This window comes from Orbicella franksi, chromosome 13 (assembly GCF_964199315.1).
Source record: "Orbicella franksi chromosome 13, jaOrbFran1.1, whole genome shotgun sequence".
Lineage (NCBI taxonomy): Eukaryota > Metazoa > Cnidaria > Anthozoa > Scleractinia > Merulinidae > Orbicella > Orbicella franksi.
In genome coordinates this window covers 7706713-7721082 of record NC_138157.1, presented here as the reverse complement: position 1 = coordinate 7721082, position 14370 = coordinate 7706713, and the positions used below count along the sequence as shown (strand labels likewise).

The following is a 14370-nucleotide window of genomic DNA, read 5'->3' as shown; positions in this document are numbered from 1 at the left end:
CACAGAATCGTTTTTAATTTTTTTTATCGCATCCTTTCAGAAGCAAAACCAGAAATACTCGTTATCGAAATTTGACTTATCACCAGTCACGTATCTTTTTTGCGAGTTTTGATTGCTTACTGTGTTTTATGTTTGCCTTTGAAGCCGTCGCTTCTTGGTTTGCTTTCATTGTTCTTTTATGGCGGTCATTCAGTGCCTCTTGTTATATTTCGAGCTTTAGCCGTGCTATGCTTTGTGCGAATAATGATAAGTGGAATGGCGATCTCGTCTTCACATTATTAGAACCTCTGTTTATAGCTTCTGTTTTCATGTTTGTTTAGGTTCAAAGGCTGATGCAGACTGTGGAACATTTAGAAGGCACCATGACAGATTCAGAAGAGGGACATTCATCAGAGGTAAATCTGTTTTCACCTTGCATTAAACTGGGGACGGACTGGGAGACAAGTGCCGTTTTTGCCATATTTCTGAATGGTATTACCCGATCAGAAACACGAAAGAACCCCGAATGTTGTGCCGTCATAATGAAGGGTACCCAGGCTTGTGTAACCATCGGACAGTCGATCGTAGATCCGATTTCGACCGAGAAACATTCATTCGGTTCGACTGAAACCGATACTATTGCTGCTTTTAAAAACCCTTAGAGATACCAAGATTTTCCTCGCTAGCCTGACATTGTTTCGTTTCGTCAATTTTGTAAACACTGACGATTTAGCTTTGTCCTGTCGTTATTTGCTCGCAGCTTAAACGGCTAAATGCAGAGATCGAGACGCTGGGAGCCAACCTCACTGAAGTCATGCAGAAGGAAAACGACACCGCTAACCAAGTAAGTTCTTATTTTATCTCTGTACATGAGTCAGAAGTGAAAACTAAATAAAAAAAAACTCAAATTAATGAAAAGCAATATCGGCCTTCTCCCTGGAAGAGATGACAACACTGTTTAAAGCTCATACGTTAGGTCTCTGTAGTGTGAGAGTAGGCTCTCTGCCACTGATCGGATGGTCGGATTCTCTTTTTAATCGATTGTGCAAAACAAGCCCCTAAGCCGGAGTGGCTCGTTTCGCGGCTTTGCCCCTCGCTTCTCATCACAAATAAAACGTCGCTTGCACACTGCCTAAAGGCAAAATTTGTTAGAGAACGAAACCACTTTCGTTGAAAAGCTGCACTAACCGAGCAATGTAAGCGTGAAGGTGACCTCTCTACATATCAACTGTTTTTATGCTCTCAGATGCTTATGTGAGAATTTTTCAATTTTAGCTTCAAGATGAACGCGAGAAAAATAATAAGTTGTCCCGTGAGCTACAACAACATCAAAAACTGAACGAGGAATCACTTCAAGAGGTAAGACTATAAAATAATTCTGCGTTCTTGGGCCAGACACTTTGTTCTCACAGTCGCCTTCTGCCCAGTAATATAATAAATGCTAGCGAAGTTTTGAGAAAGCAGAACAACTGTCGGTTGTTAACGTCCGAAGGATTGAGTTTACCGTAGAGAACAGTTTTCACTCTCGTCCATGGCTTTGTCCTTTTGCAATCTTCTTGTCCCGTCGTATTGCTTGTCTTGCAGCCTTTTATTTGTTTACGTGCGTACACACTAATTCAAGGAACTTGCCCTAACAAATTAAGCACCCTTTCATTTCACAGATTGAGCGTTGTGAGCAAACTATCCGACGGCAAGAACAAGATTTGACAGAGACAAGAAATCAGGCAAGTTATCGACAGATATTATTATTTTGAATAAACATCTTTTCCTTACACAGCACCACACCCCACAAGAGCAATATTGATAGAGAAATATTGATTTTCAGCCTAACATTTGAATGATCGTGTTCTATTGGGATCAACTGTTGCAACCGCAACCGGTTTAGGCTGATATCTAAATAGAACACTTTTTCAACCGTTTCATCCTGGTTTGAGGCCGGTTGAAAGAGTTGATCAATCAAACTAACTGAAAACGGTTTATCCCCAATAGAACACGAAAAACCCCAACCAACCCAGCTAACCAGAAGCGGTTAATCCCAATAGAACACGACCTAACTGTCTTACGTTAACATCTTAGGCGTCAAGTTTGAAAGACAAGCTTAAAGAATTGGAGTCACACAGTCACCAACTCCAGAAAAGCATCAGCTACTATAAAAGCCAGTTTAATCAAAGTGTTACACAGGTAAGACGTTTGTCACATCTCGTGTTACTTTCCACGTCATCGCTGAATGTTGGTCGTTTATCGCATACTCAATCTACTCAATCTGGGGTTTGAGTTGTCAATTCTCTTGACTTTCATTATCATCTGCTACTCGATATAAGCTTTCCTAAAAGTTTTATTATGTCACCAGGGAGAGCAATGGGCGGTTACAATGTATGTCTTTTCAAACACTTGATAGGATGGGAGGAGGGGGAGGGGGGAGGGAGGGGGCTTGCTTCTAAATACATAAAAAAGAAATGGAGTGGACTCTTACACTGTAATTTTAAGGGTGATTGACTTTCCAGAAAGGTGAAAGAAAAAGAAAGGAGTGGGGCTTGAACGAGTTTTTACAGAACGTTGTTGCATTTGTTGTTAGGTCAATCGATGCGAAGCGACGATCAAGAATCTTGACAGAACTTTGAAAGAGGCTCTAGAACAGGTGAGACAAATAGGTTCAGTCTGTTAACGTGTGGCTACTTTTGTTCAGTTTCAAGCTCAGTATCAGGATTTACGTTCTCTCAACTGTTTGCGTTACATCTTTATAATGTGGTTCTGAGAATTTCTTGATCAACCAATTCTAAAATTCATTACCTGACGATTTTGTTTGTTTTCATTAACTTTTGGTCTGACAGTGTGTTGATTTTGTATGAAGATAATATATAGGTCTATCATTTTTGTGAAAAACGAAAAACAGGTCATTTTTTGCCACTGCTATTCCCAAAGACATCGTTCTTGCTGTTCAATCGTTCACCGTTTCGCGAACTGAGTTAAAAAGAGTTTTGTGGATTTCTCCGTTAATCTTCCACTGTTTAATGGGTCTTTTATTGGTAGGCGGTAAAACGAGAAGAAGAAATCAACCAACAGTCTCAAGAACTCGCTAACTTGAGGCAAAGCTTCGCCAGTGAAAGTGAAAAGGTGAGCAAAGAGATGATTTCAAACTTTTCGAGGTGATCGTTGCTGCCCAGTAATTTGACTTTTAATACATCGATTTTCACTTGAGTATCGGAAGCAGTTCACATTTGTTTATAGCTACTACGCTTAGCGATTGGTTTAAAAATCTCGGGCCACTTTGTCGACCAATCAGATGTAAAACCAAAATTAATCGTGACGCGCTCGCACAGGTCTTCCCGCGCTTTGCATCGGCTACATAATTTCTTCGTGTTATGATCGGCTTTCTGCTTTGTCTGTCTCCTTTGTGACTGGCTCGAGTGACAGCTTTGGTTTTGGTTTAACGACACTCAATCAAAACCGTTCTTCCTATTAGTCATGCGTGGTAAACTATAAACTTCCTCATCCTCCAACTTTAAGGAGGTGAGTGATTCAAGTGATAACCGAAACAGGAGTTAAAAAAATCTATGAACAGAAATACAGGATTTCGGTTCTCCTTTTCTTTCTTTCTTTTCTTTTCTTTTTTTTTTTTTTTTTGTTCTTTCAAGGGATCCTGGGTCCCTGATTTCTTTTTCTGAAATCGAATTGAAGTTTTTCACATTTCTGTAAAATCTTTGTAAACCGTACTAGACAAATATCTTTGTATTTCTCACCTTTGTTTACCACTGGGCACTTTTATCGTTTTTCCTCGAACACTTTTACAATGTAATTTGTTGTTAAAATTCGCAAACTTTAATTTCAAATTTTCTGTTTTTCCATGTTTTCGCGGAAACGCGGCTTTGTGAAAGGAACAAAAAAGAAACCGAAAAAATATACACTGTAACTATAGGTCACGTGTTCACAATGAAAACACTTTTTTAAAATCTTGCTGATGCCTTGAGCTATAAAGAAATTTAATATCTGTTTCGCGTAATGGCCTAAAATCAACGTTTTTGTTTAGATTCGAATTTCCTTTGTCAACAAAAGCCATTCAAGGGACTGTCTTGTGTCCTGTTTTAGTAATTACGTGTCGATATTTTCGTTTGATTTGATTTCACCTGTTGCTTGCCGGCAGATTTAATTAACATGTACACATTCGGTGTTGCTTCTGGTATAAATTTATCATACGTACTTGGGCTATTTGACTGTCGTGTTGGTTAAATCTCGAGCCTCCGTAACATTTGGTGTATTTTGCAAGGAAAAAAAAATCTTCTTCTGAATTTTGACAAACTAAGAGGGAAATTTAGAGGTAGTTATTGACGATATATATGCATAAAGCTCAGTGAGAATGATTTACATTATATATTATTTTATTTATTCTGTAGCGTTTTGTATGGTGCGGTTTTCAGTCCCTAATAATGTGAACGTTCTGTTCAGGACCATATTAAAGTTCTCTTGCTTACTTGTCCTAAATATCTGTGATAGAATCTGTTATATATATATTTTATTTTTTGCCTTTTCTAGGCTCAAAAACAAAGCAACGCAATGGAAGAACTTGACAGAGAACTTCGTCTAGCACAAGATGCCTGCCAAAGATTGAAAAGCCAGGTATCTGTATCTTTGTGTTGTCAAAAGAATTTCTAACTAAGAACAACTTTAGTTATGGTCGTTTTATGTTACGCGCAGCGATCACATCTGCAAAGTCCGCACGAGCTATTGTTAAAGTTTCTCAAAGCGTTCTTATTCATGTTTTATTATTTCATTCTGATTTTCTTTGTTCCCTTCTCTTTCCATGAAACCAAAACACTTTTAACAGTCTTGCTTTTGCTGTTCAAATAAATCGCGAAATTGGTTGAAATTTTGAGAGATGTACGAATTTTGTTTTATGCGTGAAAAAAAAAAAGAAAATAAAATGAAAATAATAGATAAACCCTAGAAGCGAAAGAATGTGGAATAAAATGGCTTGCTTATTAGAGAGCCCTTACAATCAGCTGCTGAACCATAGATTGAAAGAAATCGATTATTATTATTATTATTATTGTTTCAAGGTTTTGTTTGAGTCTCACTTGATATTTTGAATTTCAGGTTTCCCATTGCGAAGACAATATTCACAATTTGAAGCAGAAACTCTCGGACAAACAGAAAGAGGTGAGAACGGTTTTTCGTTATCAAGTTGTTAGTGATCGAATTTAAGTCATTATTTACTGTAAAGCATCGCAGTTCAAACTAACAAAGGCCAAAATTCCAGACGTGAATTGAGGCAGTGCACTGTTAATTGGAATGTTCACAATATGAATATTCTTCTAATGATTCCAGGAGTTAAGGCTAACAATCTTGTGCCCAGTAAATCCGAGCCTTTAATTTTGAACTGCTGTTGTTTCTTTAAGCACCTCCTTTTCATCTCACCTCTATGTCACTATAAATATAACGACTAAGGAGAAATATGTATACATTTAAGTATACACATTCCTCCTTAGTCGTATTATTTATAGTGACATAGAGGTGAGATGAAAAGGAGGTGCTTAAACCTTTTATCAAAGCGATATTTTAAGCTTTATTTATCCGGTTAGGCCTACCGTCCACACTAAACCGTCACGAAAACGGAGCTTTTCGAAAACGCTCTTCAAACCGGAGGAATTTCAGAACGCTGGCTTTGCGTTTTCGTGTGAACGGAAAACATTTTGAAGTCGGGGCTTTTCGAAAACGATGACGTCACGATAATCACGTGATTTCCATGACCGAGTTTTCCTCAAACACAAATCCATAATCACCGGTGATTGTTCCGTTTTCAAATTCCTCCAGTGTAGTGTGGACGGAAAACATTTGACGCGTTTTCAGAGTAAAGCCTCCGTTTTAAAATTCCTCCGGCGTATTGTGGAAGAAGCCTAAGTGCTCATAATTTACATGAAGAAGCCTCTCTAGTTATACAACTAGAAGTGTTGATAAAGGAAGCAACAATATGTTAATGTGATTTAAGATGTCAATTTACGGCTGTATACATTGATTTTATTTTCCAGGGGTCTATTCAAGAAGAGAGAGCCCGGCATCTTCAGGAAGATTTGAACGCTTCGCGAGAGAAGTACGAAAAATCTCAGGAAGAGGTACAGTCGGTCATGAAGGTTATTTTTGCCTTTCCTTCATTGCGATCCTTATTATTTATTGGCTGTAATATTAATTCTAATTTCAACCTTTATAGATTGCAGAGAAAGAAGAGAAAATCCGAAGTTTACAAAACGCGATTCTGGCCGAGAAGGAACAACACGCTCAAAGAGTTCAACAGGTGTGAATCCTTTAATCGTAATGCAATTATCATGTCATAGAACTATTTCACTCACGTGGCCAGCAGTCATGCAAATGTATTGGAGCAAAAGAAAGTGTTTACATAAGAAAAGAGTTCAACTCCCTCGGGATTGGTGTGGTAAACCAACATGGCCGTCGTTTCATTGTTTTGGAACACCAATATGGCTGCCATGACGTTATGCGAAAACGCTCTGTTCATTTTCGCCCATCCACACGTAAGGGCAAATCGCTACGAAAATGCCGCGACTGCTGACCATAACTTCATCCTCACGGATGCAAAAAAAAAAAATTTCTCCATTGCGCTAAAACGTTGTCTCTAGAAAACACTGCGCTTTTTAATGCTTTTTCGAGGACCTTCCCTTTTGGAGTTTCTAATTTTTCAGTGGTCACACCTTTCATCTTTTCAGTGAGGACTGAATGAAGTCTTTCGCTTTAACTTTTGCCTCACATTTCAAGGTTACATATTATGAAGAGCGAATGCTGGAAGTGGAAGACGAGTTGGGTAGAGTGAAAGAAGACAGACGACAGGCATCCATACAGGTGAAAATTTCTTTTACCACTACGGTATTCCTTCTCGTCTAGCTCGCTCTTTTTCTTTCGCTACAGTGTGTAAGTTATTCAGTTTTCCCTTTAATCTTTCTTCATGCGGTTTCCCGCTCATTCAAGACATGCGCTCTAGGGCACTTCTATGATCGATCTTTCTAAAGACATTTTGTGTTTACTTTGCGCAGTTTTCCGTTATCTGCGTCAGGATTGACTCATAGACTACTCTAATATAGTTTGGCCAATCAGAGCGATAGTGTGATCTTTATAGCCAATCATATTCACTGCCAAAACCAGCCGTGACATGGTTTACGTGATTTTTTCCGCGCTTACTATCGGTAACATCTTGAGTTATGCTACTTGCGAATGTAGTGATTATTTGGATGGTTGCTTTTATAGTAATCGCCATAATACTCATTATGATCGCAAATTGAACTCAATAAGACAAAAAATGGGGCCGTTTCATTGAATCCCAGGTTACCCGTAGTGAACAACTCAGCCAGCAGCTACAGAAAGAACTGACCAACGTGAAACAGAAGAACAAGAATGAGGTATGACCAACAAATGCCCCCATTTTGTGTGACGGTTCTACTAAGAGGAAAGAAATTAATTTTAAGAATTCCGATTCTTTTCTTAGGTCGTGCTCTGTTGAGATCAACCGTTTCAACAGCAACCGGTGTGGGTTGATAAGGTTAAGAAACACACTTCCAACCGTTTTCGGTTAAAATGCGGTGACTCCTGGGAATAGCCCTTACGCGAGCTACGATCACACAACATAATCACGCAAATGCTTTTTCAACCGTTTCAACCTGGTTTGAGGCCGGCTAAAAAAGTTCACCAACCAAACCAACCCGAAAACGGTTTTTCCCCGATAGAACACGAAAAATCCTACCCAACCAGAAACGGTTGATCCCACTGGGACAGGAGTCTCCAATCACAAAAATAATGGGGACGCCTTATAAGCACGCACTCTGTTGCTTAGCAACTTCTGTTAGGAGAATTCCCCGCTCAATCACTTATTGAAGAATTTCAAGATATTAATGATGGTCTTTATTAATAATGCAGTTCAAAACATCCGTTTGAATTATTAAATTAAGTTACAAAGAAAAAGGAAGTTTTGACCTCTCTGCAGCTGCACTTTGCAGTCTTAGGATCAGTTTTGTAAGGACTAAAATTATAGATGGTTTTGTAACTTGAATGATACTAGAAATAAATTATTTTTGAAATATATTTTTTTAAGATGGCGAAAAAGGAAGAAATAGTTCGGCGACTGGAAGGCGATTTATCAAGCCTGCAAGAAACAGTCAAAAGCTACGCTGAGGAGGTTAGAGAGTTTAGTTTACATTAACTCCCGAAGTGAAGCAAACATATCAGTGTTTTCTATTGTTTTCCGAAAGTAATTGACATTGCTCTATTTGTTTCCAGGTCGCTCAGTTGAATGGCAAGCTCACGGCCACGCAGACAACCCTTACAACACGTGATCAGGAACTCAGAGAAAAAGACAACGAGGTAGACATTTAAATCAAGACCTCAAACATTAACTGATATTTACATTAACTGATTTCCTTTCCATTTTTTTCCTGGATGTTAAAAAACGCGGAATGATACGCTCGATTCGGGGAGGAGCGCGGGCTGGTTTCCCGAACAGCGGCTGGAAATCGAGCCTAGCGGAATGACTGATGCCATTTTACTTGTTTTTTAGATCTACACTTACGAACAGACAACAGCTGAAATGAACGAGCAACTTACTACCATCCAGACGAACTGTAACCACTTGGAAGAAGAGGTACATGACAAATGAAAAACGTGCAGTTAAATGCCTGATGCCCAATTTTATTTTTATTTTCATAATTTTTTTCTTTAATTTCAGGGCTCTAAGCTGCGCGCTAGAGTTATTCAATTAGAAGAAGAATTGTCAAATACCCGACAACAGCACAGAGACGCCGCGCAAGAGGTAAATAACAAATTTATTTCCCTTGTGTTCCCATCTCCTAGATTTCGGATACGTCGATTTAAGAAATGACCTGTTCGTATGATTCATGCACTACACGCAATAGTTTTTTTCACAAGGAAAATCAAATGAGCAATTGTTGCGAAGTTAAGAAATACCTTTTTTGTACTCATTGCTGCGGAATCCTAAGATGTTGTTTCCTCATAAACTCCCAATTTGCTTCTTCAGCTCGCACGCTGTGAGGAGAGACTGGGTCTAGTGGAGCAGAGTTTGTCTTCAACTCAAGACCAGCTGAGTGCCAGAGTGTCAGAGGTGAGGAGAAATTTGATTGGTTCTTTCATTGACAAGCGTTTATGAAAGGCTTTTTGACAGGCTTACAGTCAGTGTCAAAACCAAACTGGCAAGAAATTTTTTATGCTTTCTGGGTTCTTTATAATTATCATTTTTGTATCGGAAAAAAGGCCAGAAACATTTTCTGAAATAAGTTTTAATTCTCTCCGAAAGGAATTTTTGTGTTTCAAGGGTGACTGGAAAATGAAAGATTTGTTAAGATTAGTAAATATTATTTAGTCTTTTCAGAGCAGATTATCATAGCTTTGATTGTATATATATTTCCTGTAATTCAGGTTGTGAGATTGGAGAAAGCTAATCGCAGATTGCAGCTGGAACTGAAGAGCACTAATGAACAACAAGAAGTGCAAAATCGACAGGTATAAGCATTTTAACTTCCACTCTTGGTAGTTGCAATTATCTTCTTTTTATTTTGTGCACGGAGTTCCAGGCACCAATGAAACCACTAAAGTAACTTTTTGAAATATACAGTGAGGCAGAAAGACATGCTTACGTCAAGTATAGGCCGGCTTAATCACTCTTTCCCCCCGTCTCTGGAGGTCTCAAAAATGATCCAATGTGTGACAAAAGCTGAAAAACCTGTGACCCGTTTAGCCTATGGAATTTAAAATTAGGCATCGCCATAACTGAGCTTTTTTATTTGTAGCTGCCAAACCTTGTCCATAATTTACGGTGTTTCGCGACCGTTTCTGCCCGGTTGCTTTGCCAATGCAGCACATCAGTTTCTGAAAAACACTTCTTCTGTGATTTGGCTCAGCTGCCTATTGAACTCTTGCCACTTGTTCAGCCAAACAAATGTCCGGAGCAGTGTTATTACTGCTTTTTCGATTATTCAAACCGATGAAGAAGATAAACGCGCACATTAGTGATTCTAGAGTTCTCAATGAAGACTGTATCGCAAACCAGGGCCAGCTTTTGACGTAACCAATGTCAGCGAAAACGCCGTATTCTCCGATAGCCGTGTACAGCGACAGGGAAAACTTGATCACTCCAAACCAAGATGCTGAGCACATCAGAACAAATAACCTCCTGAGTCGTGTGGCGTCCCGGTCTAACGCTCGGTTGAAGAACATTTCACCAAGCGAGGATTTCAAATTACGCCACATCCTAATTCCAGCAACTAAATATCCAATTGAAACTGTTAACCCCCAAATCGCGAATGAAACGTGACAAATGAAGATCATTACTTTTGCTTGAGGATGGAACCACACCACTAAATCAGACATTATTAAGTAGAAGATATTTGCTAGAGTTATTGACATCAAGCACGGTAAGTTTTTGAGGCGGGCAGGGCCCAGTGAGATCTTGGTAGTTTCCAAGAAAATTAGAAGCATGATACTGAAGCTTGATGTGATGCAAGCTGTGGATGTTCCCCAAGAAATAATGCAGACGAGAAGCTGTAAATCTGTGGTGTCCTTACTGGAGGCATAAGGGTCCCAGAAAAGGATCAGTGCTCGAAAAAATCCTGCGGTAAGCAAAGCGATGTTCATTACAGCTAAATGAACTCTATGCTTGGAAAAGGTGGTTTTGCGGGAGTAGATGAGGTAAAACAGTGCGAACAATGCGATTAGGACAAAGATGGTTCCGAAACCATAGATGTGAACTTCCCACAGCCAGTTCCATTCTTTGATGGCTTCTAGCCAGTTTGGCGAAGGTTCGGCCCAGCTACGAAGCGACGAATCGCCAGTGTAATTAGGTGAAAGTGTTTCTTTCTTAACGCTTGTGTTCATCTTTTAGGGCGCACGGAATTGCGTTGCTGTTTGCTCTCGTTCGTCTCAAAATCACACTACCCTTAGAAGCTCTTAATTAAAAGGTTTTCAAAGTTTTTCCAGCTGCGCCTCAAGTAAACACTTTTTTGGGGGTTTTAAACCAACAGATGAATTAATGTCAAATTATGCGTCTGACTGTTTTCTAAACATCTATAGCAATTAACATTTTATAAGTTCTGCTTTGATGTACGTGACGCTATTGGCTAAGATCCATGCCATGTGAAATTTGTCAGGTGTCGTGCCGCAATTAAAGCAATCAATTCAAAAAGTAATTTTCACTCGTAGCAGGCTTTCTTATTCTATTATTATTATTAAGATTTAAGCTAACTGGTGTTCCTGGGCCGGCTGTTGTTTGGCCAATCTGGTCACAGGTGAAAAAAAAATCGCCCCTTTCGTTTTTCGTATCCAAAATGTTGCTTGAGTAATAAAATGTATTTTCATTGTATACAGTTATTTTCCATGATAAAAAAGCGACAATAAAAATATATAGAAGATTAACTCCGTCAAGGTTGTCAGAACTGGCATTTCCGTTCCGATTTCGAAAAGAGATAAATAGCAAGTTCTCATTAGAATATAAAAAAGCAGAAAAAAAATAAACATTGTCTGGTTAAAACGATTTAACTTTCCGGCGAGGTTCCGACACAAGGACCCAAAACTGTCAAATTTTCGACGGATATTAATGTAATCTTTGAAAAATGCATGCAGCCAGGCAGTCAAAAGCTCAGGTAAATGTTAAGCAACGTTTTGTATTCATGCTCCTTTGTCGTGATCAGAGGAGGCAAGAATAAAATCACATGACGCATCATGACTCACGGTGACTTCATTTCTTTCTCGAGGGAGGATGAGAGAGGACCTGGGAACGAGGTTGATCACTCCTCTGGTACATGATATAACTTGTGCTAAATACGTGACTGTGATTGGTTGACACCTTGTCTCTCAATTTGTATTAGATTGGAGAGCTGGACGGATATCTGGAGCAGCTTAAGGCTGACTTACGAGTGGCCCAGCAAAGACACCAGGCAGCTGTAGAGGAGGTGAGTCAAACTACACTATGAACATTAGCAAATGGCCCAGCTTTCCACGTGTCTCTCCGTAGCTCATCGGTTAGAGCATGTAACTGGTGTCTGGGTGGATTTTCTTTGTCAAACTCTTTCGACACGCCGGACATTTCATGTATCATATGTAGATATTTTATTATTAAAACTCCAACGTTTGGTGCATGAGCGTCAGGAAGCAGTCGCTTCAAACTGGGTCATCGGCTAGGGCCAGTGCCTGATGTCTGGGAGGATTTTCTTTGTCAAACCCGTTCGACATGCCGGACATTTCATCTATCATATGTAAATATTGTATTCTTAAAACGCCAAAGTTGCGTGCATGAACGCCAGGAAACAGTTGCTTCAAACTGTCGTAAATGAAAAATAAAAAATGTCCCATCAAAGAATGACAAACGTTTTTCAATTTCGTATCCTCCACCGTGAGTCATCCTAACTTCTTGGTGGTTCTTGTCATTTGTTGAATACTGTTCCACTAGATTGCGCTCTTACGATATAGGTTTATTTCTGAGCTTCTAGAACGGTATTTCATTTATGTTATGCTCTTGTTCAACTGCAGCATCAGTAGAAGTGATTATGAGCTGTTTTGTTACCAACCGCTTTCGATTGTATCTCTTCTTAACAAACTCGTACTTGCATTCTATTACCTTTGTTATTTTCTTTTGCTTTGTAATTTTAGGCGGCCGCGTACGAGGATAAAGCGAGGAGACTGGAAATAGATTTGGAGACTGCACAGAAGGAAAACCAAGTTATTAGCGAACAGGTAAGCGAAGTCTGGCTCTGAGATAATCTATGAATGAAATTGTAAAGCGGTTTTTTAACAATGACCATCTTTAGTAATTTGATCTTATCATGAGCTTTTTTCTTTGCTTTAGTTTAACGAGCAACTGGAAAGCGCACGGGAACTGGAAACGCAACAAGCGCAGCTCAGAGGACAAATACAAGAAGCACAAAAACACGTGAGAAACACGCGATTTGCTTAGTATTTTATGTTTGTCTAAGCACAAAAACAGTTTGTTAAACCAATTTGTTGTTGTTTTTTTAGATCCGTCATTGTCAAAATGTGATGGAAGAGCAAGAACACAAGATCTCCTCCTACATCGAACAACAAGAGGAATTTAAATCCACGGTCAGTAGCTTTGTGTGTTGTAGACTGTTTAGTGCGCCGAAATTGTCTTTGTTGTATAAACGAGTGCGGGTTTCTTCAAGCTCGCTTAATTAATTACAACCACCCTCAATCTATTAGTGCGTCTAACATGGCATACTACAAGACAAGACACAAAAAATGCCTTGACGAGGGATTTTGAGACTTGATTTTCTTCTTTTAAATGTTTTTTGCTGTGAAAATTTTTTACGCGTTACTTTTCCGGTTTTTACGCCTATCGGCTAAATGTTTGGTCCGTTTTACAACTAACGATTCACCCCATTAAGATCCTCCATTTAGTTAGATATTTCAACAGCTGCGGAAAGCCCGTGTTTTTCTTTTAAGACGCTTATTTTCATCGAGGGGCACACTGAAATACCATCGTCTGGGAAAAGCTCAGCTAGTTTCGTATCATAGCTTTCTTCCCTGTATAATTCGGTGTATATATTTACCGTTTACGTGCCAGATATTCTTCAGGGTTGTGTGGGAAGTAGTGATACTCTTGGTAGAATTCTGCTATGGAATCGGGGTTAATTTATGTTGACTAAGCAATAGCTTGTTTTTATTCGTGTGTGATTTTTTTTTTTTTTTTTTTCAGATTCGGGATAAAGAAAAGTCAAATGGTCAGCTGCGAGAGGAGCTTGGCGGAGTATTGGAAAAGAACAAGAATATCATGGAGGAGGTAGACAACAGAAAACACTTACCATATTCCGTATGCTTCTCATCTAGTTTTAGTCTGGTTATGTACCTTAATCGCGCATGTTTTATTTTTCAGATCGCAGCACGAGATGCCGACATCCGGGTCCTGAGAACTGACCTGAGCTCGGCACAGAAGAAAATTAAGAACCATACAAACGAGGTATTGGCGTGTTCTGTGCTAACATTCAGCAGATTACACTGCATATTGGACAAGTTTTGTTTTTCCGTCTGAGAGTGGAAGTCTCGTCTATGCCTGCAGTTTTCAGCAATGTAGTCGTTAAGGAACATGGCCTATATCGACAGGGAAATTCTGACTTGGCTGCTGTCGCCTCGTGCAAAAAAGCAAAAACGCTTTGGGTTCTTGTCCTTACCACTGAATTTGCTAGAATAGCAAATGACAGACCGAACTGTAATGGAAATTGACACAAACACCCCTTAAGTTAATAACGCTGTAAGACAAAGGACCATTTCACAGCTTTTCGTTTTGAAAAAAGATTTATGAAGAAGATAATCTAGTCTTATACGATGTGGTAAAATTTTAATTTATTACCAGCAACCAAACTTTTCTCCGCTGTT

At 39.2% G+C, this 14370-nt stretch overlaps 2 protein-coding genes across 2 annotated transcripts in view; one reads left to right on the top strand and one right to left on the bottom strand.

The window, feature by feature from the left end:
* The window catches only part of LOC145466696 (uncharacterized), a 48149-nt gene that overhangs the window by 21554 nt on the left and 12225 nt on the right, over window positions 1-14370 (top strand). The window contains exons 33-57 of the mRNA XM_081450407.1: window positions 321-395; window positions 740-823; window positions 1255-1338; window positions 1641-1703; window positions 2056-2160; window positions 2555-2617; window positions 3010-3093; window positions 4510-4593; window positions 5071-5133; window positions 6003-6086; window positions 6182-6265; window positions 6742-6825; window positions 7305-7379; window positions 8069-8152; window positions 8254-8337; window positions 8531-8614; window positions 8699-8782; window positions 9008-9091; window positions 9406-9489; window positions 11850-11933; window positions 12631-12714; window positions 12827-12910; window positions 12997-13080; window positions 13694-13777; window positions 13871-13954. Coding sequence (XP_081306533.1) covers window positions 321-395; window positions 740-823; window positions 1255-1338; window positions 1641-1703; window positions 2056-2160; window positions 2555-2617; window positions 3010-3093; window positions 4510-4593; window positions 5071-5133; window positions 6003-6086; window positions 6182-6265; window positions 6742-6825; window positions 7305-7379; window positions 8069-8152; window positions 8254-8337; window positions 8531-8614; window positions 8699-8782; window positions 9008-9091; window positions 9406-9489; window positions 11850-11933; window positions 12631-12714; window positions 12827-12910; window positions 12997-13080; window positions 13694-13777; window positions 13871-13954 — 2040 coding nt within the window. The remainder of the gene's footprint in view (window positions 1-320; window positions 396-739; window positions 824-1254; window positions 1339-1640; window positions 1704-2055; window positions 2161-2554; window positions 2618-3009; window positions 3094-4509; window positions 4594-5070; window positions 5134-6002; window positions 6087-6181; window positions 6266-6741; window positions 6826-7304; window positions 7380-8068; window positions 8153-8253; window positions 8338-8530; window positions 8615-8698; window positions 8783-9007; window positions 9092-9405; window positions 9490-11849; window positions 11934-12630; window positions 12715-12826; window positions 12911-12996; window positions 13081-13693; window positions 13778-13870; window positions 13955-14370) is intronic.
* On the bottom strand, window positions 9498-11842 carry LOC145466697 (proline-rich transmembrane protein 4-like). The gene has a single exon (XM_081450408.1). It carries the CDS (start codon window positions 10858-10860, stop codon window positions 9892-9894), a length of 969 nt encoding a protein of 322 aa, XP_081306534.1. The 5' UTR covers window positions 10861-11842; the 3' UTR covers window positions 9498-9891.

Excerpts from the sequence above, each read along its gene's own strand:
- LOC145466697 (XM_081450408.1), bottom strand. The coding sequence starts at position 10,860 with ATGAACACAAGCGTTAAGAAAGAAACACTTTCACCTAATTACACTGGC.